At 38.0% G+C, this 14,092-nt stretch overlaps 1 protein-coding gene across 1 annotated transcript in view; it reads left to right on the forward strand.

Moving 5' to 3' along the window:
- LOC131974545 (death-associated protein kinase 1-like) overlaps window positions 1–14,092 on the forward strand; it is a 169,952-nt gene that overhangs the window by 110,012 nt on the left and 45,848 nt on the right. The window contains 4 exon segments of the mRNA XM_059336900.1: window positions 628–720; window positions 8,357–8,476; window positions 10,946–11,044; window positions 13,394–13,492. Of these exon segments, the coding sequence (XP_059192883.1) occupies window positions 628–720; window positions 8,357–8,476; window positions 10,946–11,044; window positions 13,394–13,492 (411 nt within the window).

Genomic DNA, 14,092 nt, shown 5'->3' on the forward strand with positions numbered 1-14,092 from the left:
TGTAAAAATGAACAAAAAAGACACAAAATGACAAAAAAAATACAGTCATTAAAAAAAGAGCTGATATCTAGAAATTTTCCATGGTTTTATTGATAATAATTTTGGTTATTATCAATAAAACCATGTCAAATGTCTAGATATCAGCTCTTAAATTAAACTCTTATCAGCTATTTTTGTTGTTATCATTTTATTTGTCTAAACAAATTAACCTTTAGTTGTACCAGGCATTAAAATGAACAAGAAGCTGAAGAAAACAAGGGTCTAATATTTCTTCCATGACTGTATCAGCCTCCATATCGGTTATTGATGAGTTCTCCCGCCCTTAAATCCCACTTGTACATTAATATTTAAAAAATAAATGTATTTGTAAGAGAATAGCTCCATTACTTCTTTAACTGAAGTCAAATATGTGAGTATTTCCTCCACCTCTGTCGCTCTGAATGACAATCAGCTCATCAGAGAACGAACTGGAACGACTAAAGTGGCTGAAGTGACTTTAAATAGAGCAGAAAATATCTTCCTGTCTCCACCTGGCGTTCCGTTCATGGTCCCCTGAACACGACTCACATCAACTGGTTCCTCTGGTTCTCCTGGTTCACTAACTCCGTTCTCTCTCCTCTCTTGCAGCAATCCGTCCGGCTGATCTCCTTATGCAACCGCCTCTCCCGCTCCTTCCTCTCCAGGAGCAACATGAGCGTTGCTCGCAGCGACGACACGCTGGTAAGACCTGATGCTGCTGCTACAACAAGTACATTAAACCAGTGGTTCCCAACCTTTTTCTTGAGGGACCCACATTGTTACCATTGTAAACTTGGCGACCCCCCCATTGTCCATTGCTTCTATGAAGCTGAACTCAATGTGACTTTCATGGTACCCTCTCTTTTTATTTTTGAGATATTCACCATTTTCGTCTCCCTGACGCTTCGCCATTTTTCCATTAGCTCTGTGTTTCTGTTGCTAGGTGAGGTTACCGCTAGGTGAGGTTACCGCTAGGTGAGGTTACAGCTAGGTGAGGTTACCGCTAGGTGAGGTTACCGCTAGGTGAGGTTACCACTAGGCAAGTTTAGCGCTAGGTGAGGTTACCGCTACGTGAGGTCACCGCTAGGTGAGGTTACCGCTAGGTGGGGTTACCGCTAAGTGAGGTTACCACTAGGGGAGGTTACCGCTAGGTGGGGTTACCGCTAAGTGAGGTTACCGCTAGGGGAGGTTACCGCTAGGTGAGGTTACCGCTAGGTGAGGTTACCGCTAGGTGAGGTTACCGCGAGGTGAGGTTACCGCTAGGTGAGGTTACCGCTAGGTGAGGTTAGCGCTAGGTGAGGTGAGGTTACCGCTAGGTGAGGTGAGGTTACCGCTAGGTGAGGTGAGGTTACCGCTAGGTGAGGTTACTGCTAGGTGGGGTTACCGCTAGGCGAGGTTACCGCTAGGTTAGGTTACTGCTAGGTGAGGTTACTGCTAGGTGAGGTTACTGCTAGGTGAGTTTAGCGCTAGGTGAGGTTACCGCTAGGCGAGTTTAGCGCTAGGTGAGGTTACCGCTAGGCGAGTTTAGCGCTAGGTGAGGTTACCGCTAGGCGAGTTTAGCGCTAGGTGAGGTTACCGCTAGGCGAGTTTAGCGCTAGGTGAGGTTACCGCTAGGCGAGTTTAGCGCTAGGTGAGGTTACCGCTACGTGAGGTCACCGCTAGGTGGGGTTACCGCGAGGTGAGGTTACTGCTAGGCGAGGTTACCGCAGTAAAATATATAGTCAAACTTGAAAAAGGGGCCCTAATTTTGTATATTTGACTAAAATTGACCAATAATAATGAAAAAATATGAAAATGGTTTTGGTCTTGAGTTACCGTAAAAGGTGGGGAAAAAAAGTTGGTAATAATTTTTTTCTACATGTCCTAAAACCAGTCTGATGTCATGAGGTCCTTTTTGACCCCTGAGGACCATGGGTGCTATAAAACATTATAAAACATGTAAAATGTATAAAGGGAGTTCAAATTATATTATCTATAATATATCATCTATAAAGGATGCAGAGGGGTATATATGCTGAAAATCAAGCAATTCTATGAAAGTGAACCTTTATTAATGCTATGATGAAAATTATTTGGGGTCAAAAAAGACCCCAGGAGGGTTAAAACCATTTAAATTGCACTTGAGTGAAACATCGACAACAAGAGAAGCATTAGTTTTATCTCTGCAGTCCGTCCTATCTTTAATAGAAACCAAATAAACATAATTACCAGGAGACGGCAGCTTTAATGAGTTTCAGATCGCTTTTATTGAAGAGCATTTGCTTATTAGGACCTGGAGCTCTCACTTACTGCTCTGGTATTTCTAACTCGGCAATCTCTCTGAGAATCTTGAGCCTCTACGTGTAATTGATCTGTTCCTGGTTTCCCACAGAGCCAGAGGTCGGTGTTTGTGGGATTGTTGGAATTTCACTGTGCGTAACATTAACCCTTCGGAGTTTGAGGCTATTTTGTCGGTTTCTGACTCCTTTTCATGTTTACGTGTTGATATCATTGTTTTCAGCAAAACCTCACCTATATGACCTGATTATTATTTTTTTCATTTTGACTTACTGGAGCAACATTTTGAACACAAACAATACACATAAAAACACACAAAAAAACACAAAAATCACACAGAAAAACAAAAAAAAACACAAAATTACAAAACACACATGAAAACACACATCAAACACACATTAAAAATACACAAAAAAACTAACAAAAAACACAAAAATCACACACAAAAACACACACAAAAAAACAAAAAGCACACAAAAATTGCAAAACACACATAAAAACACACATCAAACACACATAAAAACACACAAAAAAACTAACAAAAAACACAAAAATCACACAAAAACGCACAAAAACACACAAAAAGCACACAAAAAAACTAACAAAAAACACAAAAAGCACACACAAAAAAACACAAAAAGCACACAAAATTACAAAACACATAAAAACACACATCAAACACACAAAAAAACTAACAAAAAACACAAAAATCACACCCAAACACACAGAAAAACACACAGAAAACACAAAAAACACACATGAAAACACAAAAAAAACACACACACACAAAAACACAAAATAAAAAACAAAAAAACACACAAAATTACAAAACACACATAAAAACACACATCAAACACGCATAAAAACACACAAAAACACACAAAAAACACAAAAAACACAAAAAGCACAAAAAGCACACAAAATTACAAAACACATTCAAAACACCAAAAACATAAAGAATACAAAAAACACACAAAGAAATTCAAAAAACACAAAAAACAGTAAACACAAAAGATTGCATTATAAATGCTGAATGCACACTGCAAAATTAGAAAAATCTGTGCCAAAAAAATAAAATCATGTTACTAAACTTGGTCGAGGTGTTTTTTTTTTTTTCCTTTGCTGAAAAAGGTTTGATGCATTAAATGTGACATGGAAACTTGTGTAAAAGCCAAAACTTTCTGGACTCCAGAGGGTTAAAACCAGGTTGAGCTGGTAGGAATGTGACAAAGAAACTTGTGTCAATGTACAGGAGAGTTTGTTTGAGTTTGTACACAAATGGTACAAATGCTTCAGGGTTATTCTCGCACTTATACAAAGAAGCTGGAATGTATTTTTTTTTTACATATCCCTTGTATCCCTTCACTGTGCGTTCCATTAACCCTTTGGAGTTTGAGGCTATTTTGTTGGTTTTTGACTCCTTTTCATTCTGCCTGAATATAAACCAGTTAAAAATCTTTACCATGACGTGTTGCTTTCATTGTTTTCAGCACAACCTCACCTATATGACCTGATTATTATTATTTTCATTTTGACTTACTGGATCAACATTTTGAACACAAAAAACACACAGAAAAACACAGAAAACTAACAAAAAACACAAAAAACACAGAAAACACAAAAAGCACAAAAAAAACTAAAAACACACACAAAAAAGCACAAAAATTACAAAAAAGCACTAAATTACAAAACACACACAAAAACACAGAAACACAGAAAACACAAAAAACACACACAAATACACAAAAACACAAAGAATTACAAAAATGAACACAAAATTACAAAACACACATAAAAACACACAAAAAACACATAAAAACACAAAATTACAAAACACGCATAAAAACACACATAAAAACACACAAAAAAATAACAAAAAACACAAAAACACAAAAAAGCACACAAACACACAAAAACAAAAAATTACAAAAAAACACACAAAATTAAAAAACACACATAAAAACACACAAAAAACACTAAAACACACACAAAAACACAAAAAACACAAAATTAAAAAACACGCATAAAAACACAAAAAACTAGCAAAAACCACAAAAACACACTGAAGAAAACACACAAAAAACACAGAAAAACACTCAAAAAAGCACACAAAATTACAAAACACACATCAAAACACAAAAACAAACAATTACAAAAAAACACACAAAATTAAAAAAACACACATAAACACACAAAAAACACTAAAACACACACAAAAACACAAAAAACACTAAATTAAAAAACACGCATAAAAACACACAAAAAACTAACAAAAACCACAAAAACATACTGAAAAAAACACAAAAAAACAAAGAAAAACACTCAAAAAAGCACACAAAATTACAAAACACACTCAAAACCCCAAACCACTGGTCTCACATGGAGCTTTGTGTGTTTGGTGTCTCTGCGTTGGTGTGAGATGTAAACAGTGCGGCCTCTCTGAGAGGATTAATCATTTACTGGTTACCTGCAGGCCGAAGCTGCTCTGCTTCCTTATCACACGATTACACAGCAGCTACCTGCTGGCTCAGGTGAGCCGCCAGGTAGAGATAACCGCCACCTGCAGGACACAATAGGAACTTCACTTCATTTTAATGTCTGCTACAACTAAAGGTACATTTGTTCGGATAAATATAATGATAACAACAAAAATAGCTGATAAGAGTTTAATTTAAGAGCTGATATCTAGACATTTATCATGGTTTTATTGATAATGATTTTGATTATTATCAAGAATGTTTCCATGACTGTAGATGTAAAAATGAACGAAAAAGACACAAAATTATCGAAATAGACACAAATTGTCAAAAAAATAGATGCAAAAAATGAACAAAAAGACACAAAACGGTTAAAAAAAAAAGATGCAAAAATGACCAAAAAATTACACAAAATTATCAAAATAGACACAAATTGTACAAAAATAGATGTAAAAATGAGCAAAAAAGACACAAAACCACCCAAAATAGATGCAAAAATGAACCAAAAAGACACAAAATTATTTAAAAAAAGATGCAAAAATGACCAAAAAATTACCCAAAATTATCGAAATAGACACTGTGGTTACAAAAAAAAGATAAAAAATCATCTAGTGATATTCTCCATAGCTTTAAAAGATTCTTTGGCCCAGAAAATGTAGATTTTGACACCAAGATTGAACAAAAAAGACACAAAAAGATTTAAAAAAAAAAAAAAAAAGATGCAAAAATGACACAAAATTATATAAATAGACACAAATTGTCAAAAAATAGATACAAAAAAGACACAAAATTATTTTTTTTTAAAAGAATATGCAAAAACGAACAAAATAGATGCAAAAATGACCAAAAAATGACACAAAACAACCAAAAATAGATGCAAAAATGAACAAAAAACGACAGAAAATTATCAAAATAGACACAAATTGTCAAAAAATAGATGCAAAAATGAACAGAAAAGTCACAAAATGATAAAATAAATATGCAAAAATGAACAAAAAATTACACAAAATTATCGAAATAGACACAAATTGTCCAAAAATAGATTTAAAAATGAACAAAAACCCCCCACAAAATGATTAAAAAAAAGAAGCAAAAATGACCAAAAAATGACACTAAATTATTGAAATAGAGACAAATTGACGAAAAATAGATGTAAAAATGAACAAAATAGATGCAAAAATGACCAAAAAATTACACAAAACAACCAAAAATAGATGCAAAAATGACCAAAAAAGACACAAAATTATAAATATAGACACAAATTGACCAAAAATAGATGTAAAAATGAACAAAAAAGACACAAAACAACCAAAAATTGATACAAAAATTAACAGAAAAGTCACAAAATGATAAAATAAATATGCAAAAATGAACAAAATAGTTGCAAAAATGAAAACAAAATTACACAAAATTATCAAAATAGACACAAATTGACCAAAAATAGATGCAAAAATAAACATAAAAGACACAAAATGATAAAAAAAAGAATATGCAAAAACGAACAAAATAGATGCAAAAATGACCAAAAAATGACACAAAATTATCAAAATAGACACAAATTGACCAAAAATAGATGTAAAAATGAACAAAAAAGACACAAAGTGATAAATAGATGCAAAAATGATAAAAAAAATAAAAAAGAATATGCAAAAACGAACAAAATAGATGCAAAAATGACCAAAAAAGAAACAAAATTATCAAAATAGACACAAATTGACCAAAAATAGATGTAAAAAAAAATTAACAAAAAAGACACAAAACAACTAAAAATAGTTACAAAAATGAACAGAAAAGACACAAAATGATAAAATGAATATGCAAAAATTAACAAAAAATGACACAAAATTATCGAAATAGACATAAATTGACCAAAAATAGATGTAAAAATAAACAAAAAAGACACAAAATGACAAAAAAAATACAGTCATTGAAGAAATGATTAGACCACCCTTGTTTTCTTCAATTTCTTGTTTTATTTTAATGTCTGGCACAACTAAAGGTACATTTGTTTGGACAAATATAATGATTAATATAGCGATTAATTGATTAATTGATGGTTAACGTTCTAGATATCGCATATTTCTGCAGTGAGAGAATGAGAGTGGCTTAGGAACATATTTTGGAGCGTTATTCTGCCAACGTAACGAGGTTTAGTCACCTTTACAAAACACCACAGAAATAGCTTGTTGAAGGACAGGAAACATTACTCATTTCCACCGTCAGCCTTATTTCTCTCAGTCTGTCTCAGAGTTCTCCAGCTGAACTTCTAGTCTTTATTTTCCCTCCACCAGCCTTCTGCCTTGTTGTGTTTCTGACTCCGTTATAATCAGAGAAACACGGTCATCACATCGCTGACTCAGCGTTATTTATTACATTTCGGGGTTTTTTTCTTTTGCTGTTCGAGGTTTTTGCTCTGAAAATAAGAAAAAAAATGTAGATTGGTGAAATCTCTCCATCCTCTGTTACATGGGTCTCAAACTAGCGGCCCGTGGGCCAATTGTGGCCCTCGTGATGATATTTTGTGGCCCCCACATTGATATGAAAGTTTAATGTGAGTTTTATATGAATGGCACTTTACCATGTGGTGTGTGGAAGGTCCCTTTATTTACTTTTTTTGGTAATTTTGTGTCTTTTTTTTTGTAATTTTGTGTCTTTTTTTGTAATTTTGTGTCTTTTGGGTAATTTTGTGTCATTTTTAATAATTTTGTGCCTTTTTTAGTAATTTTGTGTCTTTTTTAATAATTTTGTGTCTTTTTTTTGTAATTTTGTGTCTTTTTTGGTCATTTTGTTTCTCTTTTGGTGATTGTGTGTCTTTTTAATAATTTTGTCTTTTTTCAGTCATTTTATGTCTTTTTGAGGTAATTTTGTGTCTCTTTTTAGTCATTTCGTGTCTTTTTTTGGTCATTTTGTGTCTCTTTTTAGTAATTTTGTGTCTTTTTTAAATAATTTTGTCTTTTTTCAGTCATTTTGTGTATTTTTTTCGTCATTTTGTGTCTTTTTTTAGTAATTTTGTGTCTTTTTTTGGTCATTTTGATACTGCCTCCAGCGGTAATTTGAGTTTGAGACCCCTGATCTGTCATGAATTACAATTTTTAGAAGGTAAAAATCACAAATGACTGCGCTGAAACAGAATCCCAGCAGGAGGTGATGTAGAGGAATGTAACCGAGGGAGTCACGCTCGGCAGAGCAAACGCCACATCAGCTCCTCCTCCTCCTCCTCCTCCTCCTCCTCCTCCTCCTCCTCCTCCTCCTCCTCTTCCTCCTCCTCCTCGTCCTCCTCCTCCTCCTCCTCGTCTCTTTGTGCAGCGGAGCGTCACAGCTGATTTCTGTTCCATCCAGCTGACTGAAGGTTATTGGGTCACATGTCACAGACACAGGCAGAAAAAAATAAAAAGTCTTGGTACATTTTGAACCTGAAAACTGTTTGTTTCTGTGTGTTTTCATGCATGAAGAAAAGATGAAAGAGGGACTTAAGGGGGAAACATGTGATGGACAGGATTAATGTCCTCAGGATTAGATCATCTTCATCATCATCTTCATCCTGTGAACAGAAGAAGAGTAACTTTGTCTTTCCGCCCGTCTAGGATGAGGAAGACTCCTTTGTGATGAAGGCCATCATCCACGCCATCAACGACGACAACGTTCCTGGTCTGCAGCATCTTCTGGGCTCCTTGAACAGCTACGACGTCAACCAGCCCAACAAGGTGACACACACACACACACACACACACACACACACACACACACACACACTATAGAGATTTATACTAACAAGTGAGATGTGATAAAAACTTGTGTGTATGTTGTACTTTCTTGTACTACTGTCTATAAACCAAATTGCCCCTCTGGGACATTAAAGTTTTACCTTCTCTGGGTACCCTGAGTCTCCCCTTTGCAGCCATGTCCACTTTATGATAATCCCATGCAGTTTTAGGTGAGGATACGCTAGGTGAGGTTACCTCTAGGTGAGGTTACCTCTAGGTGAGGTTACCGCTAGGTGAGGTTACCTCTAGGTGAGGTTACCTCTAGGTGAGGTTACCTCTAGGTGAGGTTACCGCTAGGTGAGGTTACCACTAGGTGAGGTTACCGCTAGGTGAGGTTGCTACTAGGCGGGGTTACCGCTAGGTGAGGTTACCGCTAGGCGAGGTTACCGCTAGGTGAGGTTGCCACTAGGTGAGGTTACCACTAGGCGAGGTTACCGCTAGGCGAGGTTACCGCTAGGCGAGGTCACCGCTAGGCGAGGTTACCGCTAGGTGAGGTTACCACAAGGTGAGGTTATGCTAGATGAGGGTACCGCTAGGTGAGGTTACCTCTAGATGAAGTTACCACTAGGTGAGGTTACCACTAGGTGAGGTTACCGCTAGGTGAGGTTGCCACTAGATGAGGTTACCACTAGTGGAGGTTACCGCTAGGTGAAGTTACCGCTAGGTGAGGTTACCGCTAGGTGAGGTTACTGCTAGGTGAGGTTACCGCTAGGTGAGGTTACTGCTAGGTAAGGTTACCTCTAGGGGAGGTTACCTCTAGGGGAGGTTACCGCTAGGTGAGGTTACCACTAGGTGAGGTTACCGCTAGGTGAGGTTACCTCTAGGTGAGGTTACCTCTAGGGGAGGTTACCGCTAGGTGAGGTTACCGCTAGGTGAGGTTACCGCTAGGTGAGGTTACCACTAGGCGAGGTTACCTCTAGGGGAGGTTACCTGTGTATACTGCGGGAGGGATGTTACACATTGTTACACAACTTTTCTATAGTGATTTTCTATTTAAATAAATGAATAAACGTTTATTGTAGCCCTTATTTAGTTGTTTTTGTCCCACTAATGAATTAAATGCTGACTCATCTATATTTAACACATTAGATTTATTACATCCCTTAAAATCAAGAGGGCTTCACGACCCCCCGTGGATCTTTGGCGCCCCCGTGGGGGGGCCCGACTATAGAATCACTGCCATAGAGGGTTAAAAACTCCACCTCACTGTATTAAATGACCTGCTGTGACCCCTTGTTCTCTATAAAAGGGGTTAAATAAATCCAAACCTCCAACAGCAAACCAAGCTGAACAGAAGCTTCGTCCTCATGATTTGAAGGAATGCCGTGTCTTTAAAACTTTCCCACCAACACAGACTTCAGTTCAGCTCAGTGTCATCACTGGAGCAGCTGAGGGGTCGAAGGTCAAACCATTTGTCAGGCTGTTCTACCCCGGAGGAAGTGTGACAGCATCTCTGTAGAAACTGAATGAAAGCTTTGATCACAAGATCATGACGTGGATTCTGTGTTTCTTGGGATCCTGTAAGTCATTTAACCCTCAGCCATTTCAGTCATACTTTCCTTTTTTTTGGCAATAATTTTGGCTGTGATGCTGCAAAACATGATTTTTGGAAGAAGGATTTTTTCTGCATATATTTTGAAATTTAAATTTTTCTAATGGGTCAATAATAATAATACACTGTGTACACAATTACCTTCAGACCCTTCTGGCTGAAAATGTCCACCTCCCAAAAAATGCTATAAAAACTTGACAGATTAATCATTTTTTCTATTTTTTTCTGCATAAATCTCTAAAACAACTTCAGCCCTGCTCAAAACTACCAAACATTCAAAGATTTTGAGTATTTTAACCCTTTAAATGCCAGTTTGATTGCACGTTGTCACTGTTTTTCAAAGAAAAAACACAAAAAAATTGGAATTATTTACCATATAATAAATAATTTTCGGCTGGGGCATTGTTTTTTATCACAGCCTTGGACATGTCAAAGATTGAGAACAAAATTGATTTTGATGCATTTTTAGTTTTTGTGTGGTGTCAGATTTAAGATGTAAAAACCCCTTTTATGGCAGACATGTCCACTTCCAAAAACACTGATTACTAACTAAAATTATAGTGAAAATGTCCTTCGTTTTCGTCTTTGTCAACTTTTTTCATCCGTAAACCTTTTTGGTTGATATGAAATCTATTTCATCTATCTGGTTTTATGACTTAATAAACTTATTGGGGCTGAGATGGATCAGACAAAGGAAATAAAGGAGACATTTATTGTGACTTTTTTTAATCTGGCACCCAACAAATACCCCATCACAAAAAAAACTAAAACGAATAAAAACTAAACTAAAACTAACAAAAAATAAACTAAAACTAAGCATTTTCCAAAAGAAATAAAAAATAATTTGTGTGTTGCAGCATGGGACCCCTCCCCTCCTGATTGCAGCCGGCTGTGGAAACATTCAGATCATCGAGGTTCTGATGAGAAAAGGTGCAGAGATCAAGACCCACGACAAGGTAACCACTGAAACCTGTTAGACCAATCAGAGACCTCCGCTGGTTTAAACCAGAGACCTCCGCTGGTTTAAATCAGAGACAGCCTCCACTGGTTTAAACCAGAGACAGCCTCTGCTGGTTTAAATCAGAGACAGCCTCCACTGGTTTAAATCAGAGACAGGCTCCGCTGGTTTAAATCAGAGACAGCCGCTGGTTTAAATCAGAGACAGTCTCCACTGGTTTAAATCAGAGACAGCCGCTGGTTTAAATCAGAGACAGCCGCTGGTTTAAATCAGAGACAGCCTCCACTGGTTTAAATCAGAGACAGACTCCACTGGTTTAAATCAGAGACAGCCTCCGCTGGTTTAAACTAGAGACAGCCTCCACTGGTTTAAATCACAGACAGCCTCCACTGGTTTAAACCAGAGACAGCCTCCACTGGTTTAAATCAGAGACAGCCTCCACTGGTTTAAATCAGAGTCAGCCTCCACTGGTTTAAACCAGAGACAGCCTCCACTGGTTTAAATCAGAGACAGCCTCCACTGGTTTAAATCAGAGTCAGCCTCCACTGGTTTAAATCAGAGACAGCCGCTGGTTTAAATCAGAGACAGCCTCCACTGGTTTAAATCAGAGACAGCCTCCACTGGTTTAAATCAGAGACAGCCTCCACTGGTTTAAATCAGAGACAGCCTCCACTGGTTTAAATCAGAGACAGCCTCCACTGGTTTAAATCAGAGACAGCCTCTGCTGGTTTAAACCAGAGACAGCCTCCACTGGTTTAAACCAGAGACAGCCTCCACTGGTTTAAACCAGAGACAGCCTCCACTGGTTTAAATCAGAGACAGCCTCCGCTGGTTTAAATCAGAGACAGCCTCCATTGGTTTAAACCAGAGACAGCCTCCACTGTTTTAAACCAGAGACAGCCTCCACTGGTTTAAACCAGAGACAGCCTCCACTGGTTTAAACCAGAGACAGCCTCCACTGGTTTAAACCAGAGACAGCCTCCACTGGTTTAAATCAGAGACAGCCTCCACTGGTTTAAATCAGAGTCAGCCTCCACTGGTTTAAATCAGAGACAGCCGCTGGTTTAAATCAGAGACAGCCTCCGCTGGTTTAAATCACAGACAGCCTCCACTGGTTTAAATCAGAGTCAGCCTCCACTGGTTTAAATCAGAGACAGCCGCTGGTTTAAATCAGAGACAGCCTCCACTGGTTTAAATCACAGACAGCCTCCACTGGTTTAAATCAGAGACAGCCTCCACTGGTTTAAATCAGAGACAGCCGCTGGTTTAAATCAGAGACAGCCTCCACTGGTTTACATCAGAGACAGCCGCTGGTTTAAATCAGAGACAGCCTCCGCTGGTTTAAATCACAGACAGCCTCCACTGGTTTAAGTCAGAGACAGCCTCCACTGGTTTAAATCAGAGACAGCCTCCACTGGTTTAAGTCAGAGACAGCCTCCACTGGTTTAAATCAGAGACAGCCTCCACTGGTTTAATAGACGAGAATTAAAGACGCCACAGCAGAGGAATGTGACACACTGTCATCTGGATTATAACAGGCTATACTGCAGCATGAAGACATGAACTCACTGCACCAAGTACTGGAGAGACTACATATGTTACACCATTACGTTGTTTTAGATAGATAGGAGAGGGTATATCAAGTCAAGTCTATTTTATTTATATAGACCAGGGGAAGGCAACCTGTGGCTCTTCAGGCCATCTACAGCTGCTCCCTTTTATCTCCTAGATTTGCCACTTTTAATCTCATAAATCTGTGATTATTTTATCCTAGATTTGCCAATTTAAATTTCATAATTTTGTGACTTTCATACTTTTGCCCTAATTGGCAAAATTTTGATGATTAGAGGATGACCAAAGAATTATACAAAATAATACGTTTGTTTGTTTTTTTATTATAATTTTAATTTATTATTGATGTATGCCCAAATCAATTTGTCTTCTTCAATTGTAAAAATGTACAGCAGAAAAACATTTCTGAATCTCTGAATGGTTGCTGGTCTATCCAGAGGCATTGTGCTCAGTGATAAAGCCTTTTGGAAACTGAAAATGGACTGAGACGTTCCAGACTAACGTGCATTTGCTTAGCAACAAGTTGGAGAGTGCAGCTCTCCACTGTAAAGAAGAGTTTCACTGGGGAAGCAGCATGCTAACACGTCCTCCAAAATAGTTCAGAGCTCTTTGTCAGAACACACGCTCTGCAGTCACTTCAGGAGGATGTGTTCATATCGTCGGGCTGCAGACACATTCCCAAAGAGCTTGGTTTTGTGCTAAAGGTCATGGCTAAATCCTGGAATCTTCTCTAAAGGCCATGGCTAAATCCTGGAATCTTCTCTTCTCTCCTCAGAGCGGAGCCAACGCTATCTACTACGCAGCGAGACACGGACACGTAGAGACCCTCAAATTCCTCCATGAAAAGAAGTGTCCTCTGGATGTCCAAGATAAGGTGATTCAAGTGGCACTACACACACACACACACACACACACACACAAATGCATGTTGAGAAACACACACACTTCATACTACTCACCACACTCTGTTATCTATCAGCAATTACTCACACCCTCCCACCCATCAAACCCCTTGAGAAGCATTACTTTGATTCTCCAAAATGCCCAGCTAAACACACACACACACACACACACACACACACAAACACACACACACACACACACACACACACACACACACACACACACACACACACTAACACCATACTAAGCACCTGGGGAGAAAAACCGGTTACTCTGGCATTTTATCAGCTTATTTGCTGTTGCTATAGAAACAGGTCTCGCTGAGAAAGATGATGGGGTGTGCGTGTATGTGTGTTCTTGTACTTCCTACATAGTGAGGACCGGAGAACGTTTTTAACAAACAGAGTGAGGACATTTTTGCGAAGTGAGGACATTTCGGTCCTTTTCGGTTCAGACTTTGTTAGGGTTAAAAGTTATAATCAGGTTTATGTTAGGGTTAGGGTTGGTCTTTTAGTTGTGATGGTGTAGGTTAGGTATGTGCAGTATCAAAATGACCAAAAAAGACACAAAA

The sequence above is a fragment of the Centropristis striata genome, chromosome 7, assembly GCF_030273125.1.
Source record: "Centropristis striata isolate RG_2023a ecotype Rhode Island chromosome 7, C.striata_1.0, whole genome shotgun sequence".
NCBI lineage: Eukaryota > Metazoa > Chordata > Actinopteri > Perciformes > Serranidae > Centropristis > Centropristis striata.